Below are 17418 nucleotides of genomic sequence, written 5' to 3' on the forward strand. Positions count from 1 at the left end.
ACCCCAACCCCAACCCCAACCCCAATGAGACAGTCTCTCTCTCTTTCTCTCCCTCTTCCTCCTTCCCATGGAATCCGACTCTATTCCTTGGGCATGATCTAAAGAACAAATTTAGATTCAACACAAACATACCACCCGATTCCTATGTTTTTATAAATCTAACATCAAAACTTCACTTTTAACATTTATACCACCCAAATCTACCATAGCACATCAAAACTACCACTTATTTTTTAAAAAGTGAGATATACTTTTCCATGCATAGGTAGAGTGGCATATATGCAAAAATTGAAGTTTAAATGTTAGATATGTAAATACATAACAATTAAGGGGTATGATGTAGATCTTCCTTAAAACTATAGATTATAATCAAGTTCCAACATGAATAACATTGATTTGACAGTTAATTTGTTTGAAAAACAAACATGCCCAATTCTAGCAATTTTGGATAATGAACCATCAGTAATTCTAATAATTTGTCCTTTACTGCATGATTTCTTATTTTCTAAAATTGAGGTATCACCCATCATATTCACTCAGGCAACAAAATCTACAATCCACATCCGTTGGTTAAACCATCTTATGCTAAAACTATTTATAAGATTACATGTTTGGTCTGATAAGTGAAAAACATATACTAATCATGGTGGTGACTAGGAAAAAGATTTGTGCCTTGCTAAACATTTTTATTGTGGCATTTATTTGTTCTTTTTTAAATAGGTCTAGTCCTAAACGAGTGGAGTTCGGTACTTTGTTTGACATATTTGATCATATAGGAGTAAAAGATAGAGGAACCAAATCAGATGAAAGATCGATAGATCAAGAGCAACAATTGGTCTGCAAGTATGATAACTATTAGAAGTTGAAAAAATACATTTAAGGTGATCTAGGGGAGATGTATTTAATAGATTACAAGACATGCAATATTTTTAAGAAGGGCAAAGTTGATATCAGGTTGTCAAATGGATCAGTCTGAAAATTGAATGAAGTTAAGACATGTTCTATATTTGAAAAAAAAACTAATTTCTATGAGTTAGCTTGCAAGGTCTAATTGTCATGAAGGTACCGCCTTTACAAGTGATTCGTGGAAGGTAACCAAATAGGCAATGATGATAGCTCGAGGTAACATTGAAGGTATCCTCTATGTGATCAATGAGATGCCTAAATCCATTGAAGTAACATACAAGTCTCTGACACAGTAGGCTTGGTCATATGAGCGAAAAATATATGAAGTCCTTTCTAAAAACAAACTTCAGGTTATAAAGTTTATAGACTTAGATTTTTGTAAAAATTATGTTTATGAAAAGCAAAAGAAGTTTACATTTTATAAAAGTGTGTAGAAATTGAAGTCCAAAAAACCAGAGTTAGTGCATAGCAATGTATGGGTTATTACTTCAGTTTAGCCCATTGGATATTCTCAATATTTTGTGACTTTCATTGATGATCACACCAAGAAGTAATGATCATATTTCTCAAAACATAAATCTGATGTGTTTGATATATTTAAGAAGCAAAAAGCCATGCATGAGAATGAGACAATCGTAATGTTGAAGTGTCTGACATGATCAGAGATTCAAAAGTTATTGTGCTTCAAAAAGAATCAGACATGAGTTTACTATTCCAAGGACACAACAATAAAATAGCATTGTTGAGAGCATGAATAGAATTATCACGGAGAGTGTTAGGAGTATGAGATTGTATGCAGGCTTGTCAAAGCAGTTCTGGGCAAAAACAGTGAACATTGCAACTTATTTGATAAATTGTCACTTCAATACAAGAAGCATGGAGTGACAAAGAGGTAAATATATCACCTGAAATTATTTGATTTTTCATCATATGTTCATGTTGATGCATGATCCATGAGTAAACTTGATTCAAAATTTATCAAACGCACTTTAATTGAGTACGACACAAATGAATTTGAATACAAATTTTGAGACTATCAAAATACAAAATTTATTAGTAGCAGGGATGTCAATTTCGATGAAATGAAGATGTACAAGGACAGAAAAAACACGGATTATCCAAAAATTAATTCTGAAGACCCCTCCAAATATGGAGAGATAGAAGGTATAGGTGATCAGGAAGATTGAGAAAGGAATGGTGTTCAATCTGATGAAGCACATGAAGTTCCTCAAACAACTGCTATCTTTGTACTAATTATTGTTGCTTTATAGTAGTGAACCAAAATGCTATGATAAGGCCACTCAAGTTGATGGCTCAAATGATTAGGAGTTTGCCATGAATGATGAGATGCAGTCATTAATGTCAAATTAGATCTTAGAATTGGTAGAATTGACAGATGAAAGAAAGATATTGCACAATAAGTGAGTCTAGGTTGAAAGACGAATAAGATGGTAGAAACTTGTATAAGACAACTTATTGTGAATTGATTTCTACAAAAGAAAGAACTTGACTATTAAAGTTTTTTTTTGTAGTGAAGAAGACAACTACCAGAGTTGAGTTGTGTTAAACTTAGTAGTAGTTGAAGACCAACATTGGAACAAATGGATATGAAGACAATATTCTTACAAGGTGAAATAGAAGAAGAACTGTACATGGTGCGACCACAGGGACATGAAGTTACAAGAAAAGAAGATATGTTGCAAACTAAAGAAGAGTTTTATGATTTGAAGCAGATCCAAAGACAATGATACATGAGATTTGATAGGTTCATGCCAAGTAGTGAGTACACGAAGTGTCATACAAATCATTTTTATTTCATTAAACATTTTAATAATTGATATATTGTGCTTCTTTTATATATGGATGACATGTTATTTGCAAGAGCATATATGTAGAAGATCATAAACTTGAAGGATCAATTATCAAGGGCGTTTGAAATAAAGGATCTAAGTTCAAACAAGAAAATCCTCGAAATGAGAATCACTAGGGATAAGATTGCAGGTGTATTAAATTTATCTCAGACAGAATATGTAGAGAACAATCTACACAAGTTCAACATGAGTGAGGTAAAACAAGTTTCACCCCCTTAACCAGCCACTTTAGGCTAAGGAACAATTGCCCATGTCTAAAGCAGAGCAAGCACAAATGAAAAGTATCTTGTATGCTTAGTTGTTAGAAGTTTAATGTATGCGATGACATGTATAAGAACAAATATTGCACATGCAGTGGTAGTAGTCGATGGGTAAATGAAAAATCTAGGGAAATATCATTGAGAGGCTATAAAGTGGATTCTCAGATATTTGAGAGGAACAATCAGCAAAGCACTTTGTTTCGGAAGAGCAGAGGTTGATCTAAAGGGTTATGCAAATTCAAATCTGACAGAAAATGTTAATAGTAGAAGAAGTATAACATATTATGTCTTCACTTTAAGGACCACAACAGTTAGTTGGATTTCCAGTTACAGATGGTTGTTTCTCTATCAACTACAGAATTCGAGTATATTGCTATCACTGGAGCTAGCAAGAAAAAGATTTGACTACAGAACTTTATGGCTAAACTGGGTAAGGAGCAAAGGAATGAAAAGTTTCATAGTGAAAATATGAGTGTTATTCATCGACGAAGCACATTCAGCTAAGGCATCATTGCAATTGTTCACTCCTAGAAGATAGTCAATTATCTTTGGAGAAGATACACACAACTCGAGATTTGGAATACAATTTGACTAAAGTGTTAACTGTTAAAAAATTGAAATTATGTCTGGCATCTGTTGGAGTTCGAGAAATTTAAGACCGGAAATCAGCCACACCATTGTTCATAACTATGAAGCTACTATAGATTTTGAGCGAAATTGATTGCAATCAATCTCAACATGGGAGATTATTATGATCTAGAGTTTGATTCTGACAATCAATTAGTCACTCAAAGATCTTAGTTTCACTGTTCAAACTTGATTGTGAGTTTGCTCTAGGGGTATGGGGGTGACCCCTTGTAAGGGTTTGGAGGCGCAGTCCTCGGACAACTTTTTCAGTACCTAGCACCCTAGCACTAAAGAGGCGCACCACCATGCCCAGTACATCTCTTGAAACAGAGCGCTTGACAATGTGACACCTAGAGGTCAATGCCCTTCTGCCCGGTGGAGCTCTGCTGTGCCTTATCGTTGCACCCCAACTCCAGTAACCAAATTCAATGGTTTGAGGCTTTAAGTTTCGGCTTTGCTAGAAAATTGTGTGTTGCGTTTGACTTCGATTTTGCTCTTGTAAGGAAGAAGAGTACTATTGAGTTTCAAAAGATGTAGAGAGACTTAACACTGCAAAAAGTATTCACATATCCTAAATATAAAAACAAAATTAAAAAAAAAATTGATATAAAAGTTGAACATTAAACTTAGAATTTAAATATGCCACAAGAATTAGGATCCATAGCGGTATTATCAGCATTTTCATCATCTTCAGAAAAATTATCATATGTAATAGCTCTATAATCCTCGAATTTTGTGTTGGCATCATCTTCAAATTCTTCTTCAATTACCACATCTTTCACTTCAATCCCTACACAAATTAACAATGAATTCAATATAATTAGTAACACAACTTAACAATCAATTATGCTTTAATTATGGCATTACCTTCAAAATTTTTTGAAGCTCCAACCCCATTTTGCTTCTTTCTTTTAAATGTCTGTGAAGTAGAAGTTGCTTCAAATTCAATATCTCTTCGACCCCTTTCAATGTTAACATTGATATCTTCATTATCATCATTAAAAGTCATTTCTTTAGCTAAAACTTCAAATCCTTTAGCATCCTTAGGTGTTATTCATTCATCATATATAACATCATCAGCAGTCAAAGGATATATTTCATCACCAACATTTCTATGTTTTTGAAGCCTTAAGTGTCTATCTTTCTTTTTTTTATTGAACATAACATAAACTAACTTGTTCATTCGACCTATAGTCAATTGATTTCTTCTCTTTGTATGCAGTTGGTTGAATATGCTCCAATTACGCTCATATGTAGACGTTGAACAAGTAAGACTAAGAACTTTTCCAACAGATGCTCTGAATTGTGACCGCAAATGTTCTAGCATAAGATTAAACAAAAGTAACAATATATATTAACTTATTAAGATATAATTTTATTAGTAAATGATAGAGTCATAGATTTAAATTATAGATAAATGAAATTTATCAGGTGAGTGTGTTGTAGCAAGCTTGAGCTACTCTAAATCCAAACATTTCATTCCTCATATGAAAATCTTCAAATTGATCGTTGACTTTAAAATAGTTGGGCACAAGGACAACTCTATTCATGCATGCATATAAACAGTTCTTACCTTCTTAATTCATATAAAAAACTGTCATAATGAAATTGAGAATTCAAATAATATACAACAACATATAAATATTGATGGAGCTGATGATCTCATTTATCATCAATGATATTCAATATATTTTTTTTGTAAGTTGTTTCTTATCCTCGTCCTCCTAAATCTTTTGTTATTTCCCCATATGCTTTGTTAATAGCTTTATAAATAAATCCAATGGCAAGAGTCCTCTCAACATCAGTCATTCGTAATACTTTCACAAAAAAGCGTTGAAGTCTACAGAGCATAACTAACACTGCACCAAAATGAATCATCTCTCATTATAATTGTCTTCACTTGCTTGTCTTCTGATTTTTTGCCTAAGTAGTTTTATCCAATTCTTTAGAAGCAAACATAGCCTTCAAAGGTTGTCGCAGCTCTTTAAATCTATGCAAAGTAAAATAGGTCGTGGCAAATCTTGCAATTGCTCTTCAAATAAGTTCTTTATCTGTGAATTTACTCATTGTCTTTGCTTTAAGAAAACAATTTTATGCTGCTACAATTGTCCCAATTTTTCAAGCATTACATCAAAAAAATAAGCGGCACAAGGAGTTCAGTAAAGATGTTTTCTTTTTTCCATTGACATCCTTCCAGCAGCCTTATAGACACTTGTATTATATGTAACAACTTGAATAACTATAGTCTCCCCAACTTCAAAAACCTCATCAAGCATATTAAATAACAATAGTTCATCTTTTACAAAGTTTGATGCATCAACTGATTTAAAAAATATCATCCCATAAAATTTATTAATAAGAAAATTTATAATACTTATTTGTCTGATATTTAGACCAACCATCTGACATTATAGTAACACCTGTCTCAACCCAGGTCTTTTTCACTTCATCTATCATTCTTGTCGTAGTTCTAATCTCCTCATCCAACATTCAAGTTCGCACCTCATACATGCTAGAAAGATGTAGCCCTCGCACGCAATGCCCAATAGAACAAAGCATATTGATCCATGAAGGACCCCTAATAATATTAAAATAAAATTTCATTCTCATAAAAACATCTTGCAATATCTAAGCATACTTTAAATCTATGTTCTTTTGTAAAAGCTAGAGGAACTGTTTGAGAATCATATTTACAACAAATCTATCCATTTGGTCTTCGAGATCCTCTATCAAAAGAAGACAAATGACTTCCACTATCGGAACCATTATATTGTGAGCCAAAATATTAATTATTCTCAATCATCTCTTCCATATTTTTTTGCATTATTTCTTTTGAAGTGGAATATTTTTTAAAAATTCCAGGCATACTACTTCATCTAGCACTCTCACATGCTCCAACATTTATATGTGTGCAAGCCAAGTGATCTCTAAGTCTTTTAACACAACCAATAATTCGCTTGTCATAAAATTTATATTTTAAGTAAACGTATCCCTTCTTTGCACGACACTTTAACATAAGTTCCATTTTTTAAAGTGAATCTTTTTTCTTGTGCAAATGTTTATCCAAACAAAGCAATAATTTAAATCAAGAAGATTGTTCATACTAAAAGCAACGTAAATTAATGCAACACAATCATTTAAATTGAAAATGTAAAGATAACATTGCCTTCTAACTTTCACATTACTGATTAAACATGTAAGTCATTTTAATGCAAAAATGCAAATCAAAATGATTCAAGAAATAAAAGGATAAAATTCATCAAATCATGAGAATTTGATAAAATTGAAAAACATAACCTTGCCTTCAAAACATACACTTTAATAACTTCAAAATGTATATGATAATTAAAATTTGTTAAAATCTGAAATTACCCGAACTCTGAGAAAAATTTGATTCACAACATCCAAAAAAAAAATGCATCAAGGTTCAAACTTGACAAAATCATAATCTTGCATACAAACTTTAATTTTGCGTTAGAACTAGAAAAATGGATGAAAATAAGGTGTTTACTTTGTAAATAGCAATGTTTCGATTACTATGTAAGTAAATGCTATGTACTAGGGCTGTTTGGTTGAGTGAATTAGCGGTGTACTGTAATTATTTTGGAGGGATTTGAGAAAATTATGTGTTTGATATGAAAAGTTACAAATATAAAGTAAAATTTGAATGAATTTGAAGTTTACAACATAATTCATTTTGCTAAATTTAGAATTCGGCCGATTTGGCCGAATTTGAATTACATCATTTATGTAAAATGCTATAGGTAAGTCGTTGTCACCCGCCGCCGCCCGCGACAACAGGCGCTGAATTTAGAATTTAGCTATCATCCTTTATGTTAAATGCTATAGGCAAGTCGTTGCCACACACCGTCGCCCGCCAAAGACCGCCCGTTGTCTACCATCGCAGGTCCTCTCTGCCCGAGGTTGCCGCCCGCCGCTACCTGTTGTCGTTGCTGTCCGCAGTCGCCGCTACTTGCTGTCATAGATGCCCGTCTTTGCCCGTCGCCGTCGAAGTCCCCCACCGGTAGCCCGATCGCTTGCTGTCGCAGTTGTCCGCCTGCCTCCAACGTCGCCAGACGGCAACCGCCACCCACCGTCGCTTGTAGCCATTGCCCACCATTGCCTGTAGTCTCTGTCCACTGTTGCCTGCTGCAGCCGCTTCCCACCATCGGTGTCGCCAGCTGCCCGCCACCTCCGTCAGCCTTCCTCCACAGTTGAAATTTGTAGCTCGCCGACGCCTAAAGCCACTGCCGCCCACCGCAGCAGCTGCCTACCTACCGCTACCGCATTTGGCCGCTACTGCTATGCAGTTACCACCGCAAGCGGCCTGCCATTACTGCTTGCCACCACCTCCCAACATCACCACCCGCTTGCCCGCTTCCGCAGTTCGCCCTCCTGTCACCTCCTAATCTAGTTGTCTTTGTCTGCCACAAGTCGCTGCCATCAACAGCCTACCGTCACCTCCTCCCACACCACCACCTCAGCTATTGGTCGTCCGCCCATCAGTCCACTATTGTCGCCTCCCTCCCACCCCTCTCCCACACCATCATATAAAAAAATATGTTTTGAAATACTTTTTATTTTTAATCTACTTCAAACCAAACAATAAAAAAATATCCTACATTTATTTTACAGTGAACCAAACAACTCAAAAGTATTTCAAAAACATTACAGTCATAGTATTTTGCAAACAATTTACATTGCATTTTATTTTCAGCAAATCAAATTGCCCAAAAATAACTAAATAATAATGTCTCAATTGTTATGTACGTAAATACCCAAAAAATATTAAAATGGAAAGCTCAGTCACATGAGGAAAAAAAAACACATGGCTTACAATAACTCGGGGAAATCAACGAAAGATCAAAATCACAGAAGTGACAAGGAAGCCTTTAGATTATGCCGCTCAGCTGGAGTTCGACGTTGGACTTCGTAAATGGACATCAATGCAGAAGCCTGAACTACACTCAAAAGCTCGGGAAGGACTTTGACGTTCACACTCACGAGTCATGATGATTGTCGAAGGAAGTGGAAGAAGATAAAAAGCTCTCGGAACGAAGTCCAACCCTAAATCCACCTGAAGACTCAAGGTATTTAATACCTAATTTTAATTCGAGCGACGCCTTAACAACCTCGAGGCACTACCGCCTGAAGGCGTGAGTTTCACCCTCACCAGCAAGTTTCATGCCCTGAGTCACTGAAGCAGCTACTCGAATCAAAGTGCACCTGGAGGCCAATGCCTCGAGTGTTTATTTAAACCATGATTTGTACAATTCTCCTCATTTTTCATAGTAGATTTCTTGGTGTGATGTGACTCTGTTAGTTTTTCCATTCTTGGATTTTTCCACATTAAATCTTGGTTTTATTTGTGTTTTTAAGTTTTGCATGCTTCTGTTCAACATTTTGCTTCGGATCTCTCGAATCGGTTTCCACAAAATCTCTCACAACGAATTGTTTCAATTTGTTCAAACAACTTTCATGGCCCTCCAAGTTCCCTCCATTGTCAACTTTCTTAAATGTGTTGATTCCTTCTTTCTGCAATCAATGCAATATGAATGCATGATACAATCGTGTTATAATATGATGATATATCTTTCATGCCAAAATCAAGCACTCGACACAACCTTATGAAACAAAAAGCCCAAAAGATTAGGTTGAACACAAAAATTCATAAATTATGTGCTTAATAATGCATAAATATGCTACCTCGATAAATCCAGCGCCAAGAAAAAGCTTTCTCACAATATCCAGAGAAAAGAAATAAGAAAGTGTGCCATCTGACCGCATGTACTCCCTAAAACCCACTCTTTGTTCTGGTGGAAATCGAAGCATTGTCATGTCATAAAGCCCTAAATGAAAATAGAATCAAAGTAAAACAATATGTACATAAAGAAAACAAACTGGAAAAGAATTTTGAATTCAAGATCTGTTCCTGAACTACAATAAAAAACATACCATAATCTCTGAACAGAAGCAGACCACCAGGTTTTAAAACAGCCATGCACTCTGCGATAACAAATGACATCCTTTGAAATGTTATAGCGGACAGAGTGAATATCTATCCATAGAAAAAGGAATAGCTGTTAGTTTCCATTTAGGTCAACTTGGTTCCGTTCAAACAAAAGTAGATGGACACATTTGACAATAAGGGCCAATCTTCAAACAGCTCAGTTATTTTCTTAAGGAGTAAAGGGTCAAAATAGTCCCTTAACTGTTTACACGGGGCCATTTTAGTCCAACGAGCCTATAACAGTGACAAATTGGTCCCATACTCTTTAAATGTGTTGCAACAGTCCTTTGTGAAACTATTTCAGGCATATTAGAAGAGTATAGTATTAAATTGACACTTCTATAAATTTTGAGATTAAAATGACCCCCTATAAAAAATCAGATGATTATTTTGACACTATTCTCTTTTTATATGTATTGATAAGAAATTTAAATCTCTAAGCTCCTCCCTAATTGAAGATGTTTCAGTAGCATATGCTTAAATTCCACGGATCAAATATAAGGAACTTGAGACAAAATCTCACTCTGAACCAAGAAAAGAACCCGATATAGGAGCATTATGGAGAACCTATATATAGATTTGTTTGGCTCGTACAAGTTCTCACTACAACAAACTTTTGATTACTTCCATCGAATATAATCCTAAGTTCGGAGAAACTTTGAAAGGCTGCTGCTTAATGAACTAACATCATTTCAGGGCAACCAACACCAACTTTTGGTTGAGTAGTCTGGTCATTTCTATGTCTGACAGTGATGTGGGGGCTCAAAAAAATCGCGAGAAGGGACCCGTGAATCCGCAATCACTAAATGTCGTTGTATCGTGGAATCGGGAGACTCCAGCAATCTAGGATGATGATTTTCATTCGAGAAGCATCCCATTCCCAATTTTAGCCAGATTCTTTTCCTTTTTGAGCTTTCTCCTATTTAATTATTTCTGATTAGGTTTATTTTTCCAAGGGAGACTATTTATATGTTTATTTTTCTCTTTGGAGACACTTTTAATTTTTTTTATGTGTTAAAGATTGTATATCTGATTTCTACCATAAGGATAGTTGTAAAATTTTCCTTTTGCTAGTGGTGTTTGTATCTTATGCGGGAATAGATGGTGAACCTTTTCATGGGTGCCTGTTGTTTTCAGCCACCCTGTTGTTTTCAGCCAGAAAAGTCGAAGATAGATGTCAAATCAGTTGTCTAATAACATATTTCACCTCATACACCTTCCCAATACCATCGACCTCACATATTTTTGTTCTCTTTATTCCACAACCACCTTACTGCTAAATCTACTTCCTACAACTTTAGGATCCCTAAATAGGTGTCATCTAATATCAGAGTCCGACAAATCTTGGATTTTTTATGTCTTCTTAGCCCCCAATCCAAAATTTAAATAAAAAAATTCACCACATCCAAATCATTCCTATCGCAATTACTACTCCTAACCTTAAATATTCAAAATCCAATCTTTGATTTGCAATCCTACATCAGTCGAAAGCCTGGTCGGAAGAAGAAAAGGACATCAAACCGCCAAAGAGAAACCCTTGGCAAGGTGTTCAGGAACTTTGGAAGATATGCAACAAAAATTTCCCAACTGCAGCTGAGGCAAGTCGCATTTGAGAGAAGATAATATAGTAAGGTCACTCCTAGTCAACACGATGATTAGCCTGATCAAGAGGAGGAAGTGAATCCCTCTCACCAAGAAGCTTAAGCATTAACTGATAAACAACCGATGTCGTGTCGATTTGACACTGAATATGAGCAAAAAAGTCAGGATGTTGAACTTTGATTTACCGGATTTTGGCGGCGTCATGTATTTGGACAAGTTTATTAAATGACTTTAAATAGTGGAACGAATTCTTTAGTACAAAAAATTTTCTCAGGACAAAAGAGAAAAAAAACCGGTTATCAAGCCCAAGAAGAACGATATCTTGTGGTGGGAGAAACTGAAATATAATTGATAGCGAGAAGGGAAGAGTAAGATCACCACATAATCCAAAATGAAAAGAGATATGCAACTCAAATACATTCCCCCGCATTACCGATAGAATATAGTCAAAAAATTTCATCATTTGCACTAGAGAAAATCTTGTATGTAAGAGCACACAGTTCAATTTAACTTATTCATACTACAATATGAGTTGGTGGAACTAGTGGAACAAGCAAAAGTAAGATAAATTGGAGAGTTGAGGTCATTTATCAATAATGTGATGCAGTTGCAGCCATATTAGTCCCTACTCAATGTGCGAACCCTAACTTTAACGGTGAAGAAACAACAATATTATCAGGCGACCACAACACCATACAAACAAAGTTCAACCCCAGGATTAGGCAACAAAAGCGTGCCCAGTGGAGATCCCAACCAACCCCGCCAAAGAAAAAATGAATTCACAATGGAGAAAAGGTGGAGACAACATATACTCTCAAATTTGTCCCGACTAAGAAGTGCTTCAAGTGTCATAATTTTGGGCAGACTACGTCTGATTGCCCAAAGAAGAAGGTGATCTATTCCATTGAGCAGGAAGCAGTTTAAGAAATGACAGTGACACAAAAGAGAATGATGATGTCAGAGAGAAGTATCAACTTCAGCCGACAAAGGAGATGTTGGTGATTCAACGAGTCCTTCAGATTGAGCCTGTGAGAGAAGCATCACCAGGATTAGCATTGGTTGTTCTAGATTACAGTGGGTCCAAGGCATTGATACTATACACATGCCAACCCTAGCTAAGTGAACTTCAAGATTGTCTGACCTACAACCTATCTTCTAGGTTAGCACTACTTAAGGAGGTCCAATATGTCAACACATCAACATAAAAATGAGAAATTTTGTATTGATTTTTGGAAAATACTTTGGAATAAATTGAATATCAAATTTCAATTCATTTAAGCAATGACATCCCAAAAGAAGGATCAGATAGGGGTTGTGAGGAGCTAATTTGGAAATTTCTACATGTGTTTTGTGAGAAAGAACATCAAACAGAGGGATCCAGTCTCTCACAGAGAAGAACAAGAAGCATCTCGTAGTCGAGGAGAATAATGTGGGAGCTCAGCAAAACTGCATCGTGAGATTTCTCTATATCGCGGAATCTAGAGACCCCTGTGATCACAGGATGATTATTTCCGTATGGGATGCCTCCCATTCCCAATTTCAGCCAGATTCTTTTTCTATTTGAGCTTTTTCTAATTTCATTATTTCTAACTAGGTTTATTTTTGTAGAGGAGATTGTTTATATGTTTATTTTTCTTTTTGGAAAGACTTTCAATTTTGTTTGTACGTTTTAGAGATTGTATCTCTGATTTTTTCCCTAAGAAGCATCGTGTCATTTTCCTTTTACAAGTAGTATGTCTATAGCTGGTGAACCTCCTTGATATCCGTATCGCACTGTTTCGTGGGTGTCTTTGCTGTTTTCAGCTAGAAAAGTCAACAACCGACATAGAATATGCTGTCCAACAGCAGATTTCGCCTCATACCCCTTCCAAATACCATCAACCTCGCATATTTTCGCTCCCTCGCTATTCCACAACCATCTTCCCGCTAAATCCCCTTCTTAAACACCATCTAGGAGCGCTAGAACGGAGTTAGACAGTTTATTTGGGAACAATTTGAGCCATAAATTACGAGAAGTCAAGGCCAAACAAAAATACAGTTACAGATAAATAAATGTTCACTTTCTACTTATATGATTATGGTACATGACATGTACATGTTCTAGTGTTGGTCAAAAGCAGTATGACCACATCACTCGTGCATCTAAAACAAAATGATTTACTTACTTTTTGAGAGTAATAAAGTGGTAAATTTGGAACGTAATATTCATCATATCATGCTCTGCAAATTGTCAGAATAAGCTATATTAAAGGAAATATATAACAAGCTGCCTAATCATCTGCAAACCTACCACTACTGCAGGAAAAGAGGAAAATAAAACAAAGAATACTTAGCTAAGAAGATAAAAAAGAGTTTCCAAAATAAAAATCAAGGCATCTACAAACTAAATAGTTCATATTATGTAAGCATTTGGGTGTAATATTTGGTTTTTCTCTAATTTGTTGGTCTCAAATTGTAACTCAAAAACTCATGATTTTACATATTACATAACTAATTACTTTATATAACGTAAGCGCTCATTGTTTTGAATTCCCAAGTTAAGCGCAATGATTTTATATTATTTTTAGTTAGTCTCAAGATGTGAAATATCATGCCAGCTACTTTTCATCAAACACACAAACAATTGCTTACAAAAATGTAGCCCAAAAATTAGTAAAACCCAACCTATTATCCCTATGAAGCTTTCATAGTCAATTAACATCACTTTCCATTTTTATCATCAAAATCAAGATGCTTCTTCGGAACAATATTTTAAGAAATACTTCATTGTACTCATTTCTGAAAGAGCAAATAAGGAATTGTTGTTGATTGCTCAACATGGACTTAAAATAACGAAGGACCTACCCTCAACTCCAAATGCACAAGCAAGACAGACCACTATATTTCAGGACAAGAAAACCTCCAACGAATCTGAACTTCACATTGTAAGATTTTGAAGCTAACAGTATAAAGAATATGCTATGTCACGTCAAACACAATTCAAAAAGATAAAACATTATAGTTTTTCATCAAACTTACAATTATGACATGATAGCCTTGAAATATATTTTGTAAAATTGACAAAAATAATACTCACCAGGGTTACATAGTCCATTCCGCCGATGCAGCATTTAGCTTCAAGGAAGGATGGCCCATTTAATCTAATAAATGCTTTCCCACTAGCATCTAAATAACAAACAAAAGAGATTGCAGATCTTGATAATCAACGAAAACAAAAGATTAAGATACAAAACAAGGGACCAAAAAGTAAAAAAGAACCACCTGGCGTGAAGAGGGATTGTTTTTCAAGTGAACTCTTTTGACAAGCAGTGCATAACAACCAATCTGGAAATCTATTAACTGAAAAATCAAGAAGAAATGGATAAAATTGACGCTTGATTGAAGGAAAATTGGAACTAGCAACCATTTCTCCTGCTTTATCGAGAGCGTCTTGACTGCAGTCACAAGCATAGACAATGACATTTTGCTTTGCTCTGGGATAAGAAAAGTTATCTTAGAAAAATAGCCCCAAATATGGTATATACTCAACATGAAGGAAATGGAACTTGATAAATTCTAGGAGTAAATAACCAGATTGGATAGAAAAATAAGCAGAAAAAAACCCTTCTAAATCAAGAATATTAGAATAAGGATGGAAATAGTTCCCATTCGCACATTAAAGTAAATTAATACAACTTTCAAAACTTACATGGAGTCAATCTGGTGTAAGAGAGCAAGGAGGAGGTGAAGTAAGAGGATAGAACATGGTGCAAAAAACTCCCATCAATATGGAGTCTAGGGAGGAGTACTGCCAGTAGAACCAAAAAAAAAGAATTCAGATTATCGCTTCCAACAAGTTCAAGAACTTGCTCTGTTGACCAATGCAGGGCCTGGAGAGAAGTACTAGCCAGAATCAGGAAAACAAAGCTCTGATTGTCTATTCCAACAAGCTTAAGAAATTGATGTGTTAAACTATAAAATAAATTTTGGTTATTCTTCTTAAACGGCAAAGTTAACTGGGGTTACATTGAAGGTTTCGCTCTAGGAACTGTAAATGATCCAACGAGTTAGTTTATAACAGAAGAGGGTTTGGCAGTGAATGTATAGGCTTCACCAGCTTTCGCATTTGGCTTCAGCCTTGCACGAGCACAGCATAGCAGCTGCACTTGCTGCCGCAGTGCATGTAGACATTAGAGGCAGCAGCACCCACCACCCCAATGCACTGCCTACAAAAATGCCTACCCAGCACCATCCAAAAACTTGGCGAACCTAATTTGGATTGGATCATCAATTCTTTCGTGATGGAGATCTGTATGTTTCTAATCGGTGGAAGCATAGAGAATATAAATGAATTGAGAAAGTTAATTTAATTTCATTAATCTTGTTTCATTGGCCTTGCCAACTCGTGAAAATAAGTCAATGGTTGCCCAACTCAAGAGTACGGCCATTGTACAAATACCTAATGTCCGATCTATCTTTTATATGATTGAGATGAAAAATAATCCTCTGCTTTCATCCAATATTTGATGAGACCGAAGTCCCACCTTCCATTTATTTTTAATCCATGCTTAAGGAAAACTTTTAGCGCTATCCATGATTGTGTAAGGCCGACATTCGACAGAGGCCTTAAGCAGCGGCCTCATTGCAATCTTGCAAATTTGATAATTTTGAACCGCTTGAAACCTCTCTCCATTTAGCATTCGTATCATTTCTCAAATAGTCAACAAGGTGATTGTTGCAGGTCCTATTAAATCCCATGGCCAAAACTTGATGTGATGGAGGAAAAAGGACATGGGCATAGTACTGTTGACCTCATTTTTGTGAGGTCTTCTCTTTAAAATTCATTTGAAAACTCAAGTACACGACTACAATTTGAAATATATATATATGTCAATCCTCAACTCTATCAATTGCAAAATCTTTCTCGAGCTTTGGGTTCTCGATTGAGAATCCAACTCAAATTCAATTTCATCATATCAAGTTCTTCATATCAAGTTCGACATTCGATCGATCTTCTTAAACAATTCTTTGGTTTGTTGGTCGCTTCGGTCAACACCAATACGCGTCTGTTCCGCACACCGCACACCACACCTATTGGGGGTTCATTTGTTGACCTCATTTTTGTGAAGTCTTCTCTTCTCCTCCTTAGAGTCTAGGATCTAGTTCTAGGAGTTCTTATTGACCGTCTTAAAAAACTAGAATTGAGACTCACCCTTTTAGAAAATTCTAGCCAAATCCTATTTTCCTTTGATGTCTAGCATCTTTGGCACAAGACCATCGTCTTATGAGCGAGCGGTTATGGGCTATTTTGCGGAGGTGCAAGGGATATGGTCCAAATAAGTAAATAGGACTTCAAGCCTTAGGAAGACTTAGGAAAACATCGTCACGACCTTTTTCGTCACATACACACATCAAATACACGAAGTTCACGAAATTGCGCGAAATCAAACTTCAATTAAGCCCAAGGGACGGGTGAAAATGCGAACTTCTTCGGATGACCTCCGACCGACGACAAATTGGACCACGCCAACGCATCCGGGATACCCATTTTGGTAGGAAAGGACACCCATATTGCCATATTTTCGACACGAGAAAATTGGCACGCAAATCGATGAATTCGTCAAAACGTTACCTGAATGGGTATCGAACCTCACCAATGCGTCCGGAACTTCAAAATTACCTGAAAATGATAACAATTTTGCTGTATTTTGATGCATGGGTGAAACACAAATTAAAATTTTATTTTTTCAAAATCTTAAATATTTTCTTAAATCATATTTAATCTAACCTTATTTAGGTTTTCACTGGCTCGCATAAACCCGATTAAAACACTCCAGACTCTCGATTGAAACCTGGCTCGTCGCTCGTGCCCTAGCTCCCACGACCGCTCCTCCTCGTGCCCTAGCTCTCGCGTCTCCTCTGCCATTCGCGCATGAGACGACTCGCCTCCTCACACGCGGCATTCCATTGTCGGTTCGCAGCCTCTTCGATCTCTGCTTGACCGAGCGAGTCTCCAATCGAGGGTTTCCACCTGGCCGACGCTTCTCTTCCTCGAGGCTGAACGCTCTCCTCTTTATGATGTCGTTTCATTTCTTCTTTTTGATTCGTTGGCTAGGGTGGCTGGGGGATTGGTTCTTTTCCTCCTCTCTGCCTATTAAATAAG

General features: G+C 36.1%; 1 protein-coding gene across 6 annotated transcripts in view; it reads right to left on the bottom strand.

Annotated features, from left to right (window-relative positions):
• The window catches only part of LOC110032045 (methyltransferase-like protein 6), a 62088-nt gene that overhangs the window by 4522 nt on the left and 40148 nt on the right, over positions 1–17418 (bottom strand). For all 6 annotated transcript variants that reach the window (XR_002294811.1, XR_002294812.1, XR_002294813.1 and 3 more), the window contains exons 3-6: positions 14538–14749; positions 14353–14441; positions 9620–9722; positions 9371–9513 (exon numbers count right to left, since the gene is read on the bottom strand). Coding sequence is in view for 2 of the 6 variants with exons in the window: in XM_020735554.1 (XP_020591213.1) it covers positions 9371–9513; positions 9620–9722; positions 14353–14441; positions 14538–14749 (547 nt within the window). In the remaining 4 variants the exon portion in view is untranslated. The remainder of the gene's footprint in view (positions 1–9370; positions 9514–9619; positions 9723–14352; positions 14442–14537; positions 14750–17418) is intronic.

Source organism: Phalaenopsis equestris, unplaced genomic scaffold (genome assembly GCF_001263595.1).
Source record: "Phalaenopsis equestris unplaced genomic scaffold, ASM126359v1 Scaffold000877, whole genome shotgun sequence".
In the NCBI taxonomy this organism is placed as follows: Eukaryota; Viridiplantae; Streptophyta; class Magnoliopsida; order Asparagales; family Orchidaceae; genus Phalaenopsis; species Phalaenopsis equestris.